The following is a 24,305-nucleotide window of genomic DNA, read 5'->3' on the forward strand; positions in this document are numbered from 1 at the left end:
GCAGCAACCTCAGCCAAATTCCAGTCTGAGCATATGTTAACTCCTTGCAGCCTTATGACCTGCCACAAAGTACCGTGGCATTGAGTACCCAGAGGGGGGAAACACGAGGCTTGTGCACAGCTCCACCTGTGTTTCGTTACCCCAGCCAAGAAACCAGGACCTGCTGCATTCCCCCCCTAATTCCAGGTCACTTCTGAAAGGGAAGAGGGCAAAGCAACACTCAACTCTGGGTTCCGCAAGCCTCAAACGTGCTTTCTCATTAAGCCACTGCCATCTCTTCCATCCCAGTTTATCTTTGCAACCCCAGAACGGAATGCCATGCAGTTCTATTGAAAAACATTCAAACATCTTTATTCAGCCTTTACACAAGCTTCTAGACCAAGTAACTGCAACAAAGAATGAACAAATGACAGCAAAACTTGGAAGATGCCAAGCTATAAACCCCCCTAACCAGAAACAAGACACACTGAGGGTGAAAATACCCTCAGACACTTCACAGGCCAAGACACAGGCTCAAGAAATCCATCCACGAGGAAGTGTGTCAGTGCCTATTATTTGAAAGAGCATTACCCAAACCATTTTGCTGTAGTGATCTAAACCATCCTCTGCGTTCATGGCCTCCTCTTGCTCAACACCTCCCATCTGGTTTTTCCACTCCTTTAGCTTTATAAATTCGGGGTTCCTTTTTGGTTTTCAAACAAATGAGCTTTGGTTTTACCGCAAGCCCCAAAACAAAAGTCAACAGAATGGAGGGTGAATACCAAGGCTCATCTTCCTAGATTGCCATACTGAAAGCCACAGGAGTTCATATTACACTGTTATGCTTACTTATCTTGAAATCATACCTCTCTGGTGAGTGCTCTATGATGAGCAAGATTCTAGATGAGGTAGATTGGAGAAGTCTCTCTATCGCTGTCATAACTGTTGCGGGGGAGAGGGAATGAAGTTGGCACAGGGATTTAATTACCCTTTCCCCCATGCTATTCCTTTACCTCTGTGTTATCAGACAGTGCTGCTGGCTGGCGTTGTACAACCTGAGTTTTGCTTTCGCTCACTGAAATCCCTGAGGCTTTATTCTCATTTGTCTCATGAACCAAGTTTTTTATAGACTTCTTTGGTTTTCAGCCTGGTTGTAGGCAAAAGATTGAAGCTATCATGGGGCTGCTCGTCCTGCTGCATTTCTCCTCTCCTTTCTACCACCAGTAACGAGAGGTAGACAAGAGATGTAGATGAAACTGTACAGTTGAGAAGTGGGGACTGGAGAAAGAATTGGCTTGAGAGGGAGGGAGTACACAGGAAGGCAAAGGATGGAAATGTGTAGCTAAAAAGCAAGCTCCGTTCTACTTCTCGGAGAACAAAGTGTTCTGAAGCTCTAACATTTCACTCCAGATTTCTGCCTGAATGGAGTTTGAGGACAGGGCTGAAATTTGAAAGGTCACTGGTTATGGAACTTGCTCCTGGCAGACTCCTGAGCACATCTCTTCCCAGTCTGCTGAGACCCACTGTATCAATGACTAACGTGCCTGCACTTAGCTGGGAGGAACACGACATTCCTGAACACTAACCACAGGCAGCCTGCATGGATCCCTTTCTGCCCAAGGATCCCCTCCTCTCCATGACATTATTTTCTGCTCCAGCACAATCAAGGTACTGCTGTAAACACCCTTGCAGGGTAAATACTAGTGCTCAGAATGCACAGCAGAGAACTGTCGATGTTGTGCCAGAGAACATCTGTTGAGCTTTGCTGGGCAAAGCAACCTCAAAACAAAACCATCACAAAAGGATCAAATCAATTCACCGTTAAAGTCACCAAGCTGCTGCAGCAAAACACAGAAGAAATTTGGTTTGATAGGAAGTCAAATCAGCACCTGGTTTTCAATTGCTAAGCTCCTAGAGGGGAAGCTCGAATCCCAGCCCCATCACTAATGAAAGAATAAAGCTTATCCCTCAGAAAGCAGGCCAAGGCTGTCATCCCCTCTTCACCCACATCCACCAGCTCAGCAGTGAGGATGGCTCTTGAAGCCTTTGAATCAGTTCAGTTTCTATGGTTTGGCACTTGCTCATCTGACCACAGCTCCTTAGACTCACGCATCCATCCTGGGAATTACGCTGCACAGACTCAGGATGACTTAGCTTCCAAAAATCAGCTGTTTTCAGGCCAATGTGGCCAAGGTAGAATCAGAGTCTGCTGAGACTCAACGCAGTTACCTGCCACTGCACAACACAAGTGAAAAGGTTACAGTCATCATTTTAAAGAAAGTATAATCAAGGCAAGGAGTCCATGAAGACATCTGAGAACAGGTACTTGAAAAGACAAAAAGCAGCCTTCTCTATGAATAGTCTGAATGCCAGCTGGAAAGCGGTGAGGCTTTTCACACACATTGGTAAAGAGAAAACAACTCTCTAATGGGGTTTGCCAGGCCACTGCTGACACACATCAACCAGAAGCACAAGAAAGGCAGTCCATAAATGTCCTGCTGAAAGTGTCCTGGTGCACATGGAAAAGGCCATCCACAAAGTGTCCATGCTCTGGCATCCCACCTGGCAGCAGTTCCACAGCAGCACTAAGGAGCCACCCACTGTAAACGAGCCCCAGCTCATCTGCTGCAGAACAGAGCCAAATACTTCTGAGAAGTCACAGTTCTTGCTCCAAAAAAAAAACATTGACAGTCCAGTCTGAGGCACAAAACCAGTGCGAACGACAAGCAACAGGGCAGAGCTGGCTGGAGCCAGGAGAGATGCTGCAATGCAGTCACATGAAATGTATGTACATGCTCATCGTGAATGATCCAAGATGAGTATCTCTAGCAGAGATGGAGGAATGGCCACTGTTAGTGATGGGTCTTCTGAGCATCAAAGCAAGGCTCAGAGAGGACTCAGCAAGGTGAAAGTTGGTGAATGTCTTGGAGGCCTCTTCACATCCTCATTGGCACCTGCGGTACAGGAGCAGGAATGAGCTTCCTCACCTTTCTCTGGTAAAGCAGAGCTTATCAGTTTTTTGTTTCCGAATCAGTGCACTCTGGAGGCTCTGTTAAAATCAAAGAATGAATTTCCTCTTCCTTTATTAACCGGTCGTAAGCATTCACAGGATCATCCTTTGCACAGCTCTGAAAGGGAAGAACAGCGTTTTAACAGCAGTCCATGGCCAGCATGGTTTGTTCAGCCCAGTAAGACAAGACCTATTTCACAACATGTAGCCCTATATTATGGTGGGAAAGCCAAGGTAGCTGGGCAACAAGTTATGCTTATTAGGGACATGGCTTCGGCCTGGTTGACAGAAGTAACTGCTTTATTCATCACCAGAAACACGGGCATCTAGCAGAGAAAGGCTTGAGTGTTCATGAAAAGCAGCTCAATGGAGTTGCAAAAACCACAAATAATAAACCAACCAACCAGAAAACTCCTACCCAAAACCCCAACCCCAAACATATTTAAGAGATGAGCAGGCTCTGAGAGAACAGAATAATGCAATGCCACTACTGTAGCTAGAGAAGTAGATGCAATTTGAGGGGGAAAAAATCCCCCTCAGCTTTGGGTAACTGCTTCTGAACAACTCTTGCTGTTGTAAATCCTTAATCCTTTTACAATATATTTACTTATATACAGTTGGCTTTAAGACAGACATTTGGGTTCAATAGATTAGTTGGCCCAACAGGTTCTTACTAACCCGGGAATCCTCATTCTGCTCTCCGAACATGCGCTTAAGAATTTCTCTAGGGTCTGGAATTGGTGGAAGAATCAGTATCTTCAGCCTTCAGAAAATGAGAAAGGACAGATTTAGACAGAAGATGTATTAAACATCACCATTTCAAAACCATGTTTGGCTGCAGACAAGAGAATGTGTGGAGTCAGCTTTGGCACCGCTGTTCAGCCCTCATGCTCTGTGTAACCCAATTCCTAGTTTTACTTCCCAAATCAAAAGGAAACGTAATTGTTCCCACAGACAGATTCTAAATAACCTTCACTGTTGACCAAGACAGCGCCAAATGTGGACTTTTTAGAGAACTCTGGTTAAATATAGACAAGCTTAATTTTGAATGTAGACCTCGCTGCTTAGAGACAAGATACAACAGCTGTGCAATAAGAATCTGCCTGCAAGCAGATACAAGCAACGTTACCCGTGTGCAATCAGAGCATGTTTATGGCCTATAAACCCAATTTTATTGACTGAGGCACGATGGTGCAGTCAATTTTGTTGTGCAGCAGATGTTATGGATAAAATAGCTGCTATTGAAACATGCAACTGATGGACAGTTACCTGCAAGAGAGATGAACTGTAACACAAGGCACAGACCAGCAGAATTAGTGGGCTGTGAATGGAGATGGTTACTTACCTTTTTAGATAGACCAGTAGAACTATTGTAGAGACTGCCACTATTACTGGAATGGTGACTATCAAAGCAAAGGAGAACGTAGAGTCCATCTTCTCGCCTGGAAAACAAAAACTGTAGAAACTTAGGGATGCTTTGAGAGGGTTTTTCAGGAATAATGACAACAAATTAATTGTCTAAGTTGTTCCTAGGTGGAATGGTGCTCAAATACACCAGCAGTTTGGTAGGCAAGGTCTCGTTTTGCAAAGCATATTCTAATGTAGATACATTTGGCAAGAAAAAGCAAACCAACAAGACCCAGGGCTGAAAGAGTGACAGCAGTGAAAGGGGTCACTGCACTGATGGAACCCCATCGACACACAGAGCAGCACAGGCAGTAACTGATGGCATTGGTGAAAGACTAGAACTCTCTTGCCCTCTTTGCACCTAAAATTAAATAGATCCATAGGAAGGTGATCTTTGACTCCCATTTCTTTAGCAGATACAGTAGAGTCATTACAGATGAAGAACAAAGTGCAACAAATTGCAGGAACTGCTCTCACCAATGCTCTCCTCTTCACTCCAGTCACTATAGAAGTTGCTGCTGTAACACTCAGGCTTTGGTTTTGCTCTCACTTTGAAGATGTACTTGCTGTTAGGATCAACACTAGGTATTGAGGTATAATTACTTTCAACCTAAGGTGAAAAGAAAAGGTAATTTGCCATGTATTCTCAGTCATTCACAAGCCTGTTTTCATTGTGCAGCTAATGTATTCTGAATGTTCTGACAGAAGATCTTTTTATGAATATTGAACTTCATAAAAAAGGACACAGTAGCATTTAACCATCACAGACTGCATAAGCAGAGATTCCAAAGCTAGGATTTAATCTTACTCACTGCGGCATTTGGCATCAGTGATTAAACTAAGACTCGGTGTCTGGAACAGTGTGTGAAAATCTCTCATTCACACTGCCTTCCCCTCCCTGTCAGGGCAGCAACTTTGATCTAACTTTGACCATAGCAAAGGTTGAGTGAATAGATGGGATTGAACTTCATTTATTTATGATCCAAAATGCCAGTTTCCTGAGGAATGTTGATATTACTCATATTATCCCAGCCTGGTTTGGGTTGGAAGGGACCTGAAAGCTCCTCCAGCCCCAACCCCTGCCACGGGCAGGGACCCCTTCCACTAGAGCAGCTTGCTCCAAGCCCCTGTGTCCAACCTGCCCTTGAACACTGCCAGGGATGGGGCAGTAGATGGGGAGAAAAATCTGCCCTCCACACAACAGCTCAGCCAGCAGCCAGACCCATTCACATGCAGCGTTTTCAAACGGGTACTGTGATTACTGACACCAATTATAAAAGGTCCAATTAATTGATTGCTTTCCTACATAAGGAATGAAAAATTACTTTGATTAACTGCGCATTGTCCACGTCACCATTGTGATATTCAACTTCATAAAACAAACAGTTTTCTGGGAAGGGCTCTGATCCACTCCATTCCACATATATCTCATCATTCACCTTGGACAGTGTAACTCGTCTCGGGGTAGCAGGTTTTACTGAAAAACAACATGGAAGAATTAGTTGAAAAGTATATTTCACTGCTCACAAAATTGTTCAAGCTGTGTATTGCACAATATTACAGTTGCACCAATTTGGGAACAGAAGGCGGAAAAAGAAGTCAAGAAATAATGAAAACAACTAAAGAATATAAGTAAAAATGAGTGGGAAATGATCCCTCCACCCTCCAAACCCCAAAACCTCTCTATATAATTCCCAAACCAAAGCTTGGCAGACAAAGGAAGCATCTAATCGTGTTGTCTCCTCCATGCCTGATGAGGTGCAAGCTTCTCAAACACAACAACGTACCAACAAACTTCTGGTTTAATTACTTCTTATAACGCCACATTATAAAATGTGGTGTTAAACTCACCCAGGGTGGTGGGGTTTTTACTTGCACACAGAGGCCTAATTTCTTCAGACTCATCTTTAATCAGAATCCTTACAGCTGGGTAAGTACTGGTCACTTTCGGGAAGCTAAGATTGAAAACGCATCCAAAGACTCCTTGGTGCACAGAAGAGTTGCTGCACTTCTTATGCTTCTTCATACCATCAAACCTAGAGGAATCAAACCATTGCTTTGAAACGTCAATAGAACAGGACAGCAAGGGGTCAGCTTGTCTGGAAACCTGTGTTACAAACTCTAAAGCTGTGCTACAGCATGTACAGAAGTCAAGCCAGGCAAAGTGAGAAGCTTCTGATTCATCTCAAGCCTTAGAAAGAAGGCTGGTTTTGTGAGGAGTGCCAAGTAGCAGTGAGGGGCAGGGCTGCTTTGTATCGAAACATCAAAGGCAATTGGGAATCTATTCCTAGGAAAGAAATGATTTATCAAGGACACATATTTGGATCGCTTCCCATCAACAGAATTTCACTTCTGTGCCAGACGGAGCTGCTCCATCTCCTTTAGCTGTGCCTCAGGTACCTCAGCCCTTGAGTTCCGCCCACTGCCTGTGTTTGCTTTTCAGAACATCAGTATTCACTTTCAATCTCAGAGGCTGGAGAACCTTCTCCCTTGCTCCTCTTTGCTCCCTAAGTCCCAATGAAAACATGCCAGTAACTGTTCCTCATGAGAAATGAGAAAATGGATTTTTTCTAGTTAGTTAGTTATTTAAGGGTGAGAGAGAGTAAATCACGGCTTCATGTAAGAGCACAACAGGAGGGATGTTCCCGTTTCAGGGCCTGGGGAAGACAATATTGCATGTCCCATTCCCAGGACAAACCTCTTTCTACCCACCCTTGTCACCTCCCTGTGCTGGGGCTGATGAAGATGGAGCACTGAGAGCAGAGAGCACCCTGCCATGCATCAACCTGCTCTTGTAAACCTCTGTTTCAGCAAGTATTACTCGGCACTGACTGAACTGGTTTGTTCTAAGCTAACATTACATTCACATTCACTTTGGATGAAAAGATAGGGCTCTAGAGGAAAAGCAAAAGCTCCCCAAACTCACCTCACCTGCATTATGGAAAATGCATTTTCCAGTCCAAAAATCAACCGTTTCCTTAGTTTTCAGGTTTAAAATCTAAAAGGTATTTTTCTTTCTACACAGCATGAATTAAAACACTGTGCTGTCACTGCAGCTACATCTTTCGTTAAAATTAAGGGGCAAGTTGGAATATATAGCCCCAATCTAAAGCATTATTCCAGTAAGTATCCATATACCCAGAAATTCAGATCTTCCAGTGCCTCATTGGTACTGTTCTTGCAATAAAGAAACAATCTGTCTGAGTAGCAGCTGAGAGACAGAACAGCCCTCCCCGCATTTAACTAGAGCAGTGAGTTTTCTGCTGTTTGCTGTCCAAACGTATTAAATTGAACAACCAGCCAGTGAGACTGCCACTGGAAAAAAAGAGGAGGAAGTATAGTTAGTTGAGGTAAGACAGAAAGCTGGTTTAAAGCTCTAACAAGAGGCTTTCAGAAAGAAAGCCTCAATATCTCTACAGCAGCTAATGCAATCTGGCTTTTCCCAAGCCCCATCAATCTGCAGAAGTATGCATAGATGAGCGTGCACAGATCTTGATGCCAAGTGCTTGCTCACAGCACGACTCTGATCCTCTGGAATAAGAGCCTACTTATGGCAGTCTGCTGGCAAGCGAGGATGATGACAAAAAGATGTTCTCCATTACATTCAAGGTGAATCGGTTATTTATGACATCAAAGACACAAACAGGACTACTTCTAAGTGTTCCTAATGCTTTCAAACCACTTCCCAATGATTTGAGAGCTTGTACAAACAATAGTGAGTGATTCCAACTTAGCCCATGTCTGCTGGGCTGCAAAGAAAACAATTAATACGTTGGTCTAGCTCAATTCTTAATTCTTCCCTCTGTGAGTCCACAATTAGAAAACAAATAGAAAGCAATAGCAGTAGTTTGAAAACAGGCTACAGAAGCAGCCAGTGCTTCACATAATAGTTCCATCAACTTCCCCAGAAGACCCAGCAGCAGCACCCCTGGACCCTTCAGCAGGGAAGTTAGCTGTTGGACAGGCCTGAGCACTACCTTGTACACAATGCACAGGGACCCTTCAAAGCAAAGGGAAGCAGACAAGTCAAATATGTAATGTAAAACTAAAGATTAGCATTAAAACACTTCAGAGTCGGGAATTAAAAGCTCATACGAACCAGTAGAACAACATATAATTGGTCGCATCGCTTGCGTTTCTCCCAGGACGCCACGTACAAACCATGTACTCCAAATTGTGCCAAACGCAGCTCAAGTCGACAGCAGCAGTACCTGGAATACCTGCAAGGCAAGTTGGAAAGGTCCCTCAAGATGGATTCCAGTTGTTTACCACTTGCACTAGCCAAAATCTCAGCACAGTAACTTCTAGATGCAAGTAAATCACAACAGTGAATCTCAGTTACCACCGTGGCTGAATTACTACTTGGAGTTACCTGGTGCTAAGGTGTTGAGTCAGGAAGATATTTTGTTCTATTACACTACAGATACTTTAAAGAGGATTTAAAGTAACTGGTAATTATAGGGATAACTATAAGAAAGCCAAGTATATAGGGATATATCCCTTTCTTATAGGGATAACTATAAGAAAGCCAAGCCAATTATAAGAAAACTATAACCCTGGAAATAGTCAGCATTTAATAATAGTTATCTTCTGCAGATACAATATTAATTTCTCAGTGTTTTGAATACAGAAATACCTGTAGATCTCAAATATGGAGAAACACAACACGGGGTAAGCTGAATTTTTAACTGAGATCCCTATATCTCTGGACATTTAACTTCTTCACATTGAAATCTCAAATTACAGCACATAAGTACAAATGAGCACATGGCAATTGTGAACAGAGACATCAATGTATCTCCCGGGCAGAGCAGTCGTGGAATCCAGTCTTACATACTCAATCTTCTATGGTACAAGTTCTGTATACTGTATTATGGTATTATAGCATATTAGAAGTTTTTTCCTTGTAATGAGTAGCAACATCTCCATGAACTAAAAACAAAATGCATGTTAATTCTATCAACAGTTCAGACTTATCCATAGCAAACCCCAAACCACCTTCTACATCAAGCACACTCGTAAAAGCCCCAACCTGGTTAGTACTTGCTGTCCTAACAATCTGCTTCCCTGATCTTCTAGAGCACCCTTTTGATGCAGTGCAGACAAGGTGGTGAAGTCTCAGACTCTCCTGTCCACGTGTGGTTTTCATCCACATCAAGTCACACTCCTGGGTCAGACAGACTTTTAGAACTCAGGGCAAGAGGCTCTATTTCCTTGCTGTACCTCCTAACTCCCAGCATCCAGCAGAACACATTATTCCTTAAAGTCTGCTTCCTAACAATCTTGCTATGGAACCCTTATTTCTGGATGTCAAGAAACAAAACCCACTTTGTCTCTGTTCATTTTGCTGTGCACAGCTCTGTAGAACCCAGCCATGTCTTTTGAAATAAAGAGAACTTTACAACAATCATTTAACTAACTTATTTATTCAACATGTTTTCAGTTTGCTGGATTCATCCCTCCAGTTATTTCAGGGACTTTTGTTTGTACAGAAAACCCATATAAAATAAACTGTCCTAGATGTTAGTCATGAAGTCAGCAGCTTAACATAGTCTAAGTTATCTCACAGCATGGCAGGGCCAAGAGGAATGACAGGAATCACACTGCTGCCTTGGAAGATCATTTACATTTTACAAGCTTGCCCAGAAGGTTTTAAGTATCAGAAGGCTCCAGTTGTGTTTAAATGCAGTATAATAGTTGTGTTTAAGCTCTATCAATTGAACTGACCCTTGTGTCTGCCACCTCCCTATTGCTCTCTGAGATATTTCTATGGTGTTTGGTTAAAACAGCGGAGAAAACGGGGCCACATCTCCTCAGCCCAACGGGGCTGCTCTGCCTTGGGTCTGGCCACGGCACTGTGTTACCTTCTGGCAGGAGAGAGGCCTCCACCCACCGGCTGGGCTCGCTGGTGTTGGCGTTCTTGCATTCACTTCTCACTTTGAAGCGCATTTCCTCATTCAGGAACGTATCCGTCACGCGGAAGCGGCTCTTACTCCACTTCTGCGTTCAGATTGGGGGGAAAGAAGACCAGAACACACAGGAATTACTATCAGTGTAAGGACACATGGCAGCCCCTCAGAAAGACTGCAGCCCCAAGCCAAGGGAGTCTGACAACATGGGAAAAGCCAGCATCACTTCCATTCTCTTTTTTCTTCATCAGGCACACTCGGAACTCAAAGGAAAAGCACTTCTACTCCAGTTGATTCTAGAGGAAGTCTTCATGGATAATGCAAAATAAGCCTGTTCATGCTACAGCTTCACTGCTGCTGACCTTCCCATCTGCTGGAACCTTCCATGGACTCATTCGTTAACTAAAGGGGCTTTCAACTTGTTCATTAGTTAATGGACCCATCAGAAGAGGTAAATAGGTTTCTGCTGAGTTAGCAAGTCTGACTGGCTCATCTAAAGGTCCAGTGAAGGTTATTAGAGAAGAGGCTGTCAAAAATGACATAGTATAACACTCTTAGCAGTGTTAAGCCATTAAATCAGCTCAGCTGTTGGCAGAACAACAGCCTTCAAGTGCAGGATATCCTGGAGCTATCAGAATTCAGCAATCACCATGAAACTATAATAGGGCTCAACAACAAAGGACTGTTTCAAGAGGCATTTTGTTGTTTTGAACTGTCGTGGTTTAAACCCAGTCAGGTAATTCGTTCGCTCACTTCCCCCCCTTTCTTGCCCTCCCCCTGCTCTCGGAGGGACGGAGAGGAGAATCAAAAGAATGCAACTCCCACGGGTTGAGATAAGAACAGTTTAGTAACTAAGGTATAACACAAATCACTACTGCTACCACCAGTGATAATAATGATAAAGGAAATACCAAGGGAAGAGAATACAACACCTCACCACCCACTGACCGATAACTCGCCCCCCAAGCCCGACCAAGCTCTGACCGATACCTCCTCCAACCCTGCAGTCTCCCAGCCCTTCCGGCTCCCAGTTACATCCTGGGCATGACGTGCTGTGGTATGGAATAGCTCTTTGGTCAGTTTGGGTCAGGTGTCCTGTCTCTGCTTCCTCCCAGCTTCCCCTCCTCCCTGGCAGAGCATGAGGCTCACAAAGTCCTTGGCCAAACCAAAACATCTCTATCAGCTCTGTTCCCGAGCTGAAAGTCAAAACACTGCACTGCACCAGCTACCAAGGAGGAGAAACATGACTGCTACTGCTGAACCCAGGACATTAACCATGTCCAAAACCATGTTCCATATTATCTTCAGAACACAATCCCCATGAATAATGGGGACAGGGGAAATGTGGGAACATTGACACTTGGCATTACCTTCAAAAGACACTATGCTGTCAAATCACAGCAACACCAAGGCTAATGTGCACACCTCTTCATCATCATCGAGTCATAGAATGGTTTGTGTTGGAAGGGACCTGAAAGCTCCTCCAGCTCCAGCCCCTGCCACAGGCAGGGACACCTTCCACTGGAGCAGCTTGCTCCAAGCCCCTGTGTCCCCTTGAACACTGGCAGATGAAGGAGATCAGCCCTTGCAAATTCCCATTTAAGCTGCAGGTCGCAGACTGCTCTGCATGTATTTCATCTGCTCTAGAAAGCTGCATAAAGCAAAGCCTGAAACAAGTCTTTTCACGTTGTTACCGTGGTACTTCTGCGTTATGGGGAGCAGCTCAGTTATCAGAGAGCGACAGGCAGACTTCTGTCATCTGAAGATTCCACATGCTGTTATGACGCATTGCTGAGGTTTTGATCCCATCACAAGAACTAAAGGCTGCATTAAAACTGTGTTTCTCTATATTTAATTGTGTATATGGGCTTGCACACACGGTCCTCTCACAGCAAGGCATCTCCCAGGGCACAGCAGAGGTTAAAGAGGCGATGCACTTACTCTGTTGTCCTGAGGGACCTCATCAATCACGATGTCGCTGGAATACTCCAGGTCACAGTCACTGCTGACGCTCTCCGGGGGGTTCCACGTCCAGTTCAGGGTGCAGATTTGGATAAATGAGTATTCCAGGTTGGATGGAGGTGGGAGAACATTCGCTCCTAAAAGAAAGACGCTATCAGTGTAACAATCCTGCAGGTCCATGTTTTACCATGAGCAATACTGACAGACTTTTAACTCTCCAACAGAAAAGAATACAGATGACTTCTCTGCTCGTGTTTGCTACCAGGTAACAGGAATAGTAGGAACAATTCACCAGGTTATCTCGGTCCATCGGTTGTTTAAATAGTCATAAGAAACACATCGAACAACACTGAACAGTCATTTTTAAGGAACCACAGCATGCAGCAGTGCGGTGGCTGCAGTAATGGAATATGTCTGGGAGGAAAAGGAGTCATTTTCCATGTCTCTGCTGCTGTGGGTTTGCATCATGCATTGCTGAACCTTCACTCGAAATAGAACATACGTTTTATGGAGCAGCACTTGCTTCTACCTCCCAGATTATCCCTCAATGCGGTTTTAGAGAGAAAGCTTTAAAGAGCGACTCCATCATCCAAGCAGCAGCTGTGGGGCAGAGCCTCGATTCAGCTCAAGCCAAGCAAAACCGACTACGCCAAACAACATCAAAGAAACCACACTGGTTTTTCAATTACTCGCCCATTAAACTTTGACTGCTCTGCTCTGGCCCAGCAGCAAAACCAGAGTGGGACAAAGAGACATTTCTTGCTGGCACACCTCAGCCAGCTGCTTTTCACCTCCTCCAAAGGAAGACAGAAGCAGAGGAAGAGCCATGACTCAGAATGTTGCTGGCATAAAACCACTCGTGTATTGACCCTTTGTTACTCAGTCACAGCCTACTCAATACCCAGTCACACGGCTTGAAGGTGCTATTGGAAAACCAAGGGAAATACGGTGGAAAATAGAACAGTGCCAGGAAAAAGCAAAGGATGTGTCAGACACGAGGAGAAAATTACAAGTGGTAATTCCCTAAGAAAGTGAAAGTGAAATTTGGGGTTTTAAAAGGCTACTCTGTGTCCTAGTAGAAGATATTCAGTAAGAGGCCAAATGAGACAGCTTCTCGGGGTGTCTACGGGTACCATCAGTGAGGGACCACCACCTATTTGTCCATGGAAAGAAAGTGCCCCTCTCACACAGTAGTTTCACAACCACTTTAGTCCGATCCCAACTGGTGCTGCAGGTCTTGCTCATCCCAGGGAGCCTGTTTTTCCCAGGAAACCAGGCTCAGCCTGCCCCAGTGTTTGAGGCAGCGCACAGGGAAAGGGCAATATAACCCCATCCAGATCAGTTTTCCCACCCAGGTCACGGTGCAGCCCCGTTTCCTTCTTCCAGCACCAGGAAGAGGGCAGATGGAAAGGCAAAGCAACTTAGTTCAGGAAGAATTCTGCTCAAAGCATCCACCACACCATCACCTTCCATTTCCCAAGAGCCAGAGCTTGAAGGAAATTCAAACTCCTGGAGCTTTCCCTTTGCATAAAGGCCAGGCAATGGTAGAGATGAAGCACTATTACCATGGCAGGGGGGTTGGAACTGGATGATCTTAAGGTCCTTTCCAACCCTAACTATTCTATGATTCTATGACTATTACCATCTGTGTGTCCACATGGACAACACATGCTCACATAGAGAATGAGAACAAGTGCAAGGGTTCACTGGGTTGTCTCACTGTCTTTGGCTTGTTGGAATACTCAAAGCTTTGGGACTTCTCTGTTCAGTTTTAGAGCCCAGGGATAGAGAAGAGGAATTTCTGTTGAACCTCACCAGAACATCTCTGCCTGTTGCCTATTCCACTAACAAAGACCAAGGACCGGTTTTAGGAACAGCAACAGTGTGCAAATACCGAGCCCTTTACATCACATAAAAGCATGATAAATACTTATCTAACACCACCACACAGCTCCAAGTGTTCTGTCTTGGCATAATCGAGCTTTTTATTAGATACAAAAGCCACAAGCCATTAAAAACATTCACAGTCATCCCTGATCAATGTTTTAAAGGTTCCTTTTATTAGGGTTGATTAGAAGTCACTGTGCCGAAGCTTGCACATTTCTAACTACACAAAGTAAGAAGTGAGAATATCCAAGGTTTAGAAAGAACTCAATACATTGGATTAGGAGAAAACTTCAAATCAAATAGGTTTCAGATTGATCTCTCCCTTAAGAAGCTCTAATGTTTGACTCAGCTGAAGATTTGCTTTAATTCAGCGGCTCGGCCAGGCTCGTACTTTACTTGTATAAAATACACAGAGGGTCGAATACTTTTGTTATTAAAACTTCACCCTATGACAGTTCAGAACAACCCAAAGTCCAAGGGCAAACCACGGTCAAGGCCTTATTTCAGCCTTAACCCCCAAACCCAAGGCCCTATTTCAGCTTTAACCCCCAAACCCATGGTGATGCTTCTAAGAAAGCAGAGAGCGGCTGAGGTAACCCCGAAGGGAAAACGTTTTGGTTGTAAAAGCCGTCATGTGGAAACATCAACAAACACTTTACATCAAGTATCTTAAAAGCGTTGTAAAGAGTCATAAAAGACTTCGTATTTTGTCCTCCTGTGTTTTCTTAAGGCTGATTTCGTGGCTATAAACCGCGTTATAGCCTGTTGAACGATAACAATGCTCAGGGTTTGTGCGCGGCCTCTGCCAAGGCAGAGCCGGGAAAGCTCCGAGCTCGGGTCCGGTGCATCCCTCACAGCCACCCCCCTTCCCTGCGTTGCTTCTTCCAGAAGCGGGGAACCTAAAAGCAAGGACAAAGGCACCGGCAGCCCCAGGGCGAGGGCAGCGGGTCCGTGACCGTCCCTGTGCTCAGGGAGATCCTGTTTAATCCGGTGTCACCGCCGCGCCCCGCAGGACTCGAGTCCCGGGAACCGAAACGGAGCCCAGCAGAGCTCCGCTGCCAAACGCCGCTTCACTGAGACAAAAGCGGCACCGTCCCAACGGAGCACCCGCACCCAGCACCGGCACCGTCCCAACGGAGCACCCGCACCCAGCACCGGCACCGTCCCAACGGAGCACCCGCACCCAGCACCGGCACCGTCCCAGCTGAGCACCCGCACCCAGCACCGGCACCGTCCCAGCTGAGCACCCGCACCCAGCACCGGCACCGTCCCAACGGAGCACCCGCACCCAGCACCGGCACCGTCCCAGCTGAGCACCCGCACCGGCACCGTCGCACCGGGCTCCCGATCGCTCCCGCACCGAGCCCTCGCCGGCAGCGCCCGAACCCGCCCGGAGCCCGGTGGTCCCGGCGGTCCCGCCGCCCCTTCCCGTCCCTACCTGCCGCCGGGCTCCCGGCGAGCACCCAGCAGACGGCGAGCAGGAGCCGTCCCCGCACCGGGGCTGCGGCGAGATCCATGGCTCCGGCGTCCGAGCGCGGTCCCTCGCTCCCACTTCCCGTCGCGGGGGCCGGGCTAGACGGGAAGAGCCGGGCAGCGGCCCGCCCAGGTAACGCGAGCCGGGCGGGACCGGCGGCAGCGGCCCGCCCCCTGGTCCGGTCCCCGTCCGAGCCGAGCCGGTTCGAGCTCCCTCCGATGCCCCCAGGTCCGGTCCCCTCCCGGTCCCTCTCCCCCCGGTCCGCGCTTCCCCGTCCTCGCCGCCCCGTCCAGGTCCGGTCCGGTCCGCCCCCCCGCTCCCCTCCCGCGGGGGTCACCCCTCGTTGTCTCCCCACGTGTAAACGTGGCCACATCTCGCTTTGGGAGGCGAAGTCGTTTTCCTTTCACCACCAGCCCCACGCTCAGCTCCTGCTGTCGAAACGTGCCCGGGACATTCCTGTCCGCTCCCCAGGAAAGCACCCCCATCCGTCAGCACATCCCTACCTTGATGCTGAAGTTCACCCCCCTGGCAGAACTCCTCTTTCCCAAATCCCTCCTGCAAATCCCAGTCACTTCCACAGCTCTCATCTGCACTAAACACGCATTTGGGTCTTTTTTCTGATCCACTGCCACAGCTTCTTCTTCCCACAAACTCCCCCAAGCGCCCTCTGCTCCAGCCCCTGCCAGGCCCGACACCCTCACTTCACGGGTGCAATGCAGCCAGTGGTTTTCCCAGATTCCCACAGAAGCGGGAACATCACACAAAAGACTTTTTGATGCGTTCCAGGAGCAGAAAACATCGGGGATGAGGCTTTCCCTTCCGGGCTGGGTTGCTGTGGCAGCTCCCATTCACCACCCAAATACAGGTGTTAACATCAGCACAGGCCCAGCAGAGAGGAAGCTCTGGCAACCCCACGTTCGTGATGCACATTGGTTATTCCGAAGCCAGCAGAATGGTTCAGCGTTTCCTCAGCACTTCAAGGAATTTTGCAAGAGCTCATCTGCTGCTGGGACACCCACTTCAGAAAAGGGAAGCAATCTCCGTGAGAGGGCAGGGAATCCCACGGTGAACGCGGGTCTTGCTGGTTTCTTCCACTTTGTTTCTGTACTCCTGGAAAAAGAAGAGGATTTAACAGTTTCCTGGTTCATTCTAATTGAATGGAGAATTGTGCCTTCAAGCTTCAGGGGCTCTGCCTGCGAGTGAGGACACCGCTAAAGCTGACCCAAATCACCCTCCTCGCTCTTGCTTTCGGTTTTCTCACTGTTTCCTTTCCTCCCCTCTCCAGGCACACATCCAATGGTTCCAGTCCTTTTGGCTGCGGGTGAAATCTTCGTCCCTGTCACATTCCCTTCCCGGCACAGGGCGGTCAGAACTCCTGCCAAAGCCTCTGATCCCTGACACCTACTCGAGACTTCCCGGTTCCCGTCTCATTGAGTCCTGTCCTGCATCTTGCTGTTGCAAACCTCCTGTTCCTGTTGGACAATCCACAGTGCTGCAGGGACTGAACACACACAGACACACCTGAGGTATCTTTGGAATGATCTGTTGAAGAGGTACTTGGGATATGGCTTTGCGCTTGTTGTACGTTGAGTCACGATTGTGCTGGTGATCTGCCCTTGGCTCTGCGCTCCTGCTGCTTCCACCCACACAACCAAGGGCTTCTGACACCGTCCCACAGTGCATCCTTGTCTCTGTATTGGAGATACATGGATTTGATGGATGGACCACTCGCGGGATAAGGAACTGGGCAGGTGGTTGCTCTCAAAGGGTCACTGTCCATAGCTCTATGTCCAAATGGAGATCAGTGATGAGCGGTGTTCCTCAGGGTTGGTGTTGGGACCGATCCTGTTCAACATTGTTGTCAGCAACAAAGTCCCAACCCCTGCTACGGGCAGGGACCCCTTCCACTGGAGCAGCTTGCTCCAAGCCCCTGTGTCCAACCTGCCCTTGAACACTGCCAGGGATGGGGCAGCCACAGCTTCTCTGGGCACCCTGTGCCAGCGCCTCAGCACCCTCACAGGGAAGAGCTTCTGCCTAAGAGCTCATCTCAGTCTCCCTCGGGCAGGTTAAAGCCATTCCCCTTGGCATGGCCCTGCAGGTCCATTTCTATGTCTCAGATTTTCTGATGAACCATGGTTTGGGGATCCTTCGAGCTGGACATGTGGCATTTGTGCTCTTCAGGATTTCCGAATCAACATCTCCTATTTGCCACTGAGTAAGTCAGTGTTAACCATTCCATTTGGTGCATTTATGCATTTAAGATTTATTGCAGTTATCTTCTTTAGAGGCAGCATGTGCGATAGCTCATTTGTGTAGGTTTTAGTGCCATGAATCTTACACCAGTATTAGAGCACTCTAAGTTTGCTGGTCTTGGAAAGCTCTGGAGCAGCATTGTGTGATACTCAGTGTTACATGGGTCAACAACTGAGATGAATGGGTTTTCACATGCAGAAGGTTAAACACACATAGAATCGTAGAACAGAACGTCATACATACATGCAATACGTATGATAAAAGCACTTCTGTTACAAATATGTAGTGGCAGGTGTTGCATTTACATGAAAAGAGAGTAAATAACACCCAGAACTGCTGTATTATGTCTGTATCATAACTGGTTCATGCTTGCTTGACATGAGCATATTACCTGAAGGTTAAGTACTACAGGCTGTGGTTGCACACTAATGAGCTGAACACAGCATTGCTCAAGCCGGTAAGAACCCTGTGTTTAACCAAAACAACTCAGGTCAGTGAGCATCAGATGAACACAGACTACTCTCCTCCAGTGGCTACATTGAGTAGGATGGGCTTTCACTTGTGGTTTTGAGCCTATGACTTCCACTTACGTTTCCCTCCAGCTCTTTTTGGGCTATGGTACATCAAATTGTGGGGTTATCCTTAAGCCAGCTGTGAATCCATAGGACTCTGTCCCTACAGGAAGGCAAACAGAACGGATTCTATCTACTTTGAGACAAAAGGCATTATATTTATGCAAACTGTGATTCAATATCAAAGTAGCACGTGGTGTATGCTAAAAAGGCTTCTGGAACAAAATAAACACGTTTTATACGCTACAGGTATTGTCACATCCATCTGTTGGCCTATCTCATGACAATGTCTGCTATCAGAAGACATTGAGAACAGTGAGTAATGAAGAAATAGATCCTTGGCTGCAGTAAATTCTGGGTTCCAGATTCTTTTTGGGGAAAGAAGTAACACTGAAGTTACCAGGCTTAAAATACCACTTCTAATCTGCAGAAAGAAAAGCAATCAAAGCAGAGTGAATGCTTGCACTTTGGTAGGACTGTACTACACTGTGTAGGAGCAGGAATCTCTAGGAGCATGTTCGTGTACATGAAGTGCTGGCAGAACCTGTGTTGCTTTATTATGTCCGATATGCAAACAATCTGGCTCCAATCCCACTATTCAAACCAGTCCTGATGCCAAGAGTAGCCACAAGCTCTTAATCCTCATGGGCAGATCCTTCATCCTATTTCTACTTTTATGCAGAATTGCCAACACCTCCCTTCTGAAGACTCGATGTGTTACACAGCAGGTTTGCAGTTAAAGTAATTAGAGGTGTACATAGGAAAGATGTATCTGTAGCTCTAGAGATAGAGACTGCACAGGTTGTCATTTGAAATGCATCCACTGACTTCTACAGACCAAAACCCTCCTGCACTGCTTTAGGTGGTGTAAGAAAACCCCAAAGTATTAATGAACATTAAACATTTATATTGCTTCAGAAAAGGTAGTAAGTAGGAAGTACCCGTTGTGAGCACCAGCTGCATGTACTAGTCACACCTATGCAGCACTCCCCATGTGTATCTGTGCATTCAGCTATTTCAGCCAGAAATAAACAAAAATCTGGAGGATTTCTATAAACTGGGACAATAATGCAGAACAAGGATAGGCACAGAGAATGTGAACACCTTCTTGGCACCGGTGTCCAGCTACAGCTGTGAAACAGCCTTTGACCAGGCCCTATCATTTCTAGATTGGTGACAATGGAAAGCAAAACCAGCCTGTTTGTTCCAGTCTTACTATAACCCATCTCAAAAGGACAAACTGGATGTTACAAATCCAGTTGAATTATTTACCTGCAGGACAGAAGCACATCCTTAGCACCATCATCTTTGTTACTCATCAAAACTGCACAGAAGCATGTGTTCTGAACTGCACCGACTGTATGTATTCTATTTGGGCTGGTATTAAACACATTTTTTAGCTGAATTACTGAAGCAGCTTTCCAGTAAATGAAACTGAAATGACAGGACAACGACACCACCACCAATTAATTGAGATGTTCAGATGAAAATTCATCCTGCACCATTAAAGAGATCCAAAAATGGGAGTAAGAATTTCACTGTAATTCCAGTAAAACCAAGGAATAACAACTGAAAATTCATCCAACACTGTTCTTTCAGGACATCAAAGACATCAGGAAACATGAGTAAGAATTTCAATTCAATTCCAGGAAAACTATTAGGTGTAGTTTTTAAAAGAGTTGTAGTGCAAGAGATCTTGGTGTCCACATCTCATCTTTGCTGACTGCATTCAAGGTACACCTTTAGGACTGATGTTTAGGGTTTAACTAGCTCCAAAACCTAATGTAATGTATCCACTATTAAACAGCTTCACCACCTTTTAGTAATCTGGAACGTTCTCACTATCTACCTTTAAATAGGATTTGGTGAAAGATGAAAATCAATAAGGTAGTAACTGTATTTAAACACTGCAGTCTCAATTCCTCTTTCTGTTAAGCTAAATTTAGAGCCTGCCTGGCATAAAAGCACACACAAGCAGAAGTGTGGTCTGGTTGTTACAGAGGCACATCTGTATTTTGCTTATGGCTGAATTTATGGATCACAACATTGTTGTTCTCAGCAGAGGAGTCATTTTAGGTAATTAGAAACATGCATAATAAACATTTTGAATTGTGGTCAAAAACTATTTGAAGATAGTTTTTGTTACAGACATTAGAAGATTATTACTTTATAGACACTTAAGCCAAGCTAAATACCCAGCTGGAGTCCTTTTATTATGGCCTTAACCCCCCGCCTCCTTCCCATACGAACTACTGGAACCATATTTACAATTGATGGGATTTGAAAACCATGGGTATTCTGAACATTGCTGGATAAAAGAATGCCTCATCTGGTTTCTTCTTCCTGCAGCTGAAAGGGTCTCACTAGAGACAGAGATAATATATTAAAGCTTCGTGGAGGGGAAGAAGGAATCAAAGAATTCCAGAAAATCCATGATCTTCAACCACATGTCAGATAAAAACCAGTTTTCTTTCAGAAACCAGAGCTGTTTAACAGCAGGGAACATAGATGCCATATGATGGTAAAAGCCCCTCAATTGTGCACGAGTTATATTGATGTGCTGGGTTTCCTTCAGCACATCTCACAGATTATTGGACGTTTTTCCTGAAAGGTGTTTATATATTTGTAATTCCCAATTATATAATTCCCAATTATATATTTATAATTCCCCACTTCAGGTGCCCTCAATTTATATTTGTGAGACCATGAGTGGTAAACAGAGAAACTCGTCTCAAATGACAGAACTCTTGCCAGAGAGAAACCCCCTGGCCAGGGGTGAAATGAGCTGTAGGAAGCTCAGCTTTCATGGGGTTTTAGCTGTTCCGGACCAGGACAAGCCTCCTCTCAGGGTCTGAGTGCAATGGGGGCATCTGGACCCCAAGTTACTTTTTAGAAGAGGAAGAAAATCTCTTACTGGTGACTACGATTTCTTCTTCACGTTCCCTGTCCAACAAAGCTTTTAGCAGCAAATATGATACAATGCTAACTTCTATAGACTCCTTCTATTTACAAAGTAGTTTTACATTTTATTATATTCCATTGTACAACTTTACACAGTACCGTTCCAATTCCCATTCATAGTTCAACAACTCAATACCTAGTTAGATGGTTTTCCATGTCCTGTTACACGTTTAGCTTTAAAAAAAAACACAGTAGAAAAGAAGCACAGTGGTGCAGTGTCCAGGCACTTCAATGTTGCTCAACAAAAGAAGCAAGCACCCTGTTTGAAAGCATGGCAACTTTGGGGGGAAAAAGAACTGCATCTTTGCTCATCATGGATTCCTTTAAGCATCCTTCGTACAGTTCCACTTATTCCTGAGAAAGCTCTGTGAAATAGGAGTGTACGTCTATATTTCAGCAGTGGGTCTGAGTGAACAGTAACTTCCATCCCCAGACGTCCCGCTGATGGCACAGAAGACATGGAGGGAGTCGTGCATCCAGGGCGAATGCATCGTATCTGCGTGGTAGATCTAGAGGAAACAGAAGAATTAGAGCTTCAGGAAAGGCTCCAGGTCACGATTGCAATGCAGGTATTTGAAAAGATATGCAAAGGAAATAGCCAACCTTGTCTTCAGAGCTGTTTCACAAAGGCAGCGTAATAGAGAAATGAGAAAGAAGAATGAAGCAATTTCTGTAGCATTCATATACACATTATTGTGTCCTACTGGATCAGTTTTAGTTACAACTCTATAGGAAAGAAACAATTCTCTGTAGAGCAATAATTTGCTGTATCTTTGCAGTAAGAGAACTCTGGGTTGTTTTTTTGTAAGCACAGGGAGTAAATGCAGCTAAATGCAGCACTCACTGCATCTGTGCCATGTGGCAAGGCCCTGTACTTTACAACCTGAAGGACGGGCTTACAACACAGGATCTCACTGGAGTGGAGGAACTGCTCTAGAGTGACTGCATTTGTGTTTCACCCTGTGATTCAGCAGGCAGCAGGTCGGTCAGCCTCAATGTGTGACATTAGGGAAATGGAGCTCATTGGCCATTGTAACCAGTTTCTGGACATCCAGCTTCCTGCCAGCCTCTGAGCTTCCTGCACCTCTACAAAATGGGAATTTTGCCAGAGAGTTTCGATCTTGCCACAGGATTCTTGTGATGCACAAAACGTGAGGCAAAACACGGCACAGGACTCTGGGGGGCTGCAGCACCAGGAAACTCATGGCTTGTGTCAGCAGAGCCTCCACCCCGAAGCACACACTGAGATCGCCCATCAACAGATGGTGTTTGGAACCCACCAAGTCTATCATTTACTTTTCAAGTTCAGTTACTCGCCTTTCTGCATTTAGCTACATAACACAAAGAGCAACCAAGTTTTCAGCTAGTTTTCAGTGCGAGTTACCAAGCACAGAGAGCGCCTCTGTGGGCTCCTGACGTGCAGTACGTGCCTGTTCGTGGATGATGTCAGAAAGCTCTTTCACCATATCCCGAAAGTTTGACTTGAGCCCCTCATGGTACTCCACTTGATCCTCCTTAATGAGTCGCTCATTGAGCTCCAGAGCAATTCCACAGGCTTGTATAAACTTCCTGAGGAGGGAAGCAGTGAACTTCAGCCATTAAAATAGCCCAGTCTTCTACAAAAGCAAGCAACCAAACAGATGGCAAGTTTCATCCCCCTCTCCCCTTTTTCTCCAGTGTTTGGGAGAACCACAGACTGGTTTGGGTTGAAAGGACCTGGGTGAAATGGGAGACACCAGCACCAGGATCTTTATAAGGCACATCTAAGCATTCAGCATCTGATTTTGGAGACAGAGAGGACTATAAGCAAAGCGGGTACCATGTTCCAGCCAGGTTTTATTACATCACAAATCCTACCTGAACATTTCTTTTAAGTCATTCACCTTCTTAGTAGGGTATTTGCTGGACTGGCTGTCACTTAGGAAAGCTCTGGCATACGCCAAGGGACCAGCATTAACCTAGAACCAGAGAAGGCAGAAATCATTTATGGTAGAACTTGTGCTGAGTTGCTAAAGGCAGTTGTGAAGGGAACAACAATATTAAGAAATCTACCACAAAACCAATCTCAGCATATTATTTGCATGCCACCAGCTCTGCATTACTAATGTAACCAGAGTGTTAGTTTTCCTATGCTTTTTAAGACCAAAAGATAAATGGTGGTAAAAAGAGAGATGGAACCTGGTTCCTCATACTTACCTCCTAGTTCCATTTGGGATGGCAGTTTGATCTGAGCCTTAAGGTCATCTATCCATCTTGAGAATTCAGGTGCACAAAAAGGCTATTTGTGCCTGATACTGACCATACAATCTCCAAGAGTTAAGTGTATTTCAGCTTTCACCCATGGCCAACCAATGACAAAATGCTTATTGCCATGAGCCTCCTGCTAACATACTGCTGTGTGCGCAGGACAAGCTGTGCTTGTGTTTGCTGTCGTGCTGCAAACAAGGTAGTTAATGAGTTCTGGACAGTAAATGTGCTGTGTCGTGAGAAGATGACTCCCTGAGTCATCTTACAACTCCCCGAGTCAGCTGTAACTGGGATTTTGGATGAGCATCAAGCCTTACCTGCACAGAAACACAGCCTTGCAGTTTGAGTTGCAGCTGGATCATGTCAACATCACCGGTGGAGCACAGCTTCTGCAGCTCTGCTGTCTTGTCTTTTATCTCATCAGCAGCCACATCGATTGGTTTTAAATTAACCTGGTGTTCATAATTGACTGGAATCCTCTTCTTTACATACGGAAAGGAGTTCAAAGCTAGCAGGAACAGCAAAGGAATCATAGATTGAAAAGTCATGCAGCACTGGGGACAACTCTTCGTGGAACACACACAAGCAGATCCTTGTCCTCTGGGTTTTACTTGGTGTGTGCGAAATCCTGAACAAGACTATTT

General features: G+C 45.6%; 2 protein-coding genes across 7 annotated transcripts in view; both read right to left on the reverse strand.

Moving 5' to 3' along the window:
• Positions 1 to 324: 324 nt before the first annotated feature.
• IL13RA1 (interleukin 13 receptor subunit alpha 1) lies at positions 325 to 15,810 on the reverse strand. The gene is made up of 10 exons (XM_061446233.1): positions 15,593 to 15,810; positions 12,247 to 12,404; positions 10,261 to 10,396; positions 8,496 to 8,616; positions 6,248 to 6,432; positions 5,722 to 5,873; positions 4,874 to 5,006; positions 4,335 to 4,431; positions 3,668 to 3,752; positions 325 to 3,107 (listed from the first exon to the last, which is right to left on the reverse strand). The coding sequence occupies exons 1-10, from the start codon at positions 15,669 to 15,671 to the stop codon at positions 2,991 to 2,993; spliced, it is 1,263 nt and encodes a 420-aa protein (XP_061302217.1). The 5' UTR covers positions 15,672 to 15,810; the 3' UTR covers positions 325 to 2,990.
• Positions 15,811 to 21,453: 5,643 nt separating this feature from the next.
• DOCK11 (dedicator of cytokinesis 11) overlaps positions 21,454 to 24,305 on the reverse strand; it is a 68,579-nt gene continuing 65,727 nt past the window's right edge. For 3 of the 6 annotated variants that reach the window (XM_061446235.1, XM_061446236.1, XM_061446234.1), the window contains 4 exons: positions 23,979 to 24,169; positions 23,272 to 23,372; positions 22,832 to 22,983; positions 21,454 to 21,923 (listed from right to left, as the gene is read on the reverse strand). In XM_061446235.1, coding sequence (XP_061302219.1) covers positions 21,808 to 21,923; positions 22,832 to 22,983; positions 23,272 to 23,372; positions 23,979 to 24,169 — 560 coding nt within the window. In that variant the 3' untranslated portion in view covers positions 21,454 to 21,807. Of the gene's footprint in view, positions 21,924 to 22,017; positions 22,031 to 22,831; positions 22,984 to 23,271; positions 23,373 to 23,978; positions 24,170 to 24,305 lie in introns of all 6 variants that reach the window. The other 3 variants (XM_061446240.1, XM_061446239.1, XM_061446238.1) reach the window with 2 other exon arrangements.

Source organism: Pezoporus flaviventris, unplaced genomic scaffold (assembly GCF_033815535.1).
Source record: "Pezoporus flaviventris isolate CSIRO_AGI_PZ_B2104156 unplaced genomic scaffold, CSIRO_AGI_Pfla_v1 ptg000005l, whole genome shotgun sequence".
Classification (NCBI taxonomy): Eukaryota; Metazoa; Chordata; class Aves; order Psittaciformes; family Psittacidae; genus Pezoporus; species Pezoporus flaviventris.

Excerpts from the sequence above, each read along its gene's own strand:
- IL13RA1 (XM_061446233.1), bottom strand. The coding sequence starts at position 15,671 with ATGGATCTCGCCGCAGCCCCGGTGCGGGGACGGCTCCTGCTCGCCGTC. Across the intron at positions 5,007-5,721 it reads ACAATGCGCAGTTAATCAAA|GTTGAAAGTAATTATACCTC; the intron begins GTAATTTTTCAT and ends TTTTCACCTTAG. Across the intron at positions 3,753-4,334 it reads CTACTGGTCTATCTAAAAAG|GCTGAAGATACTGATTCTTC; the intron begins GTAAGTAACCAT and ends CATTTTCTGAAG.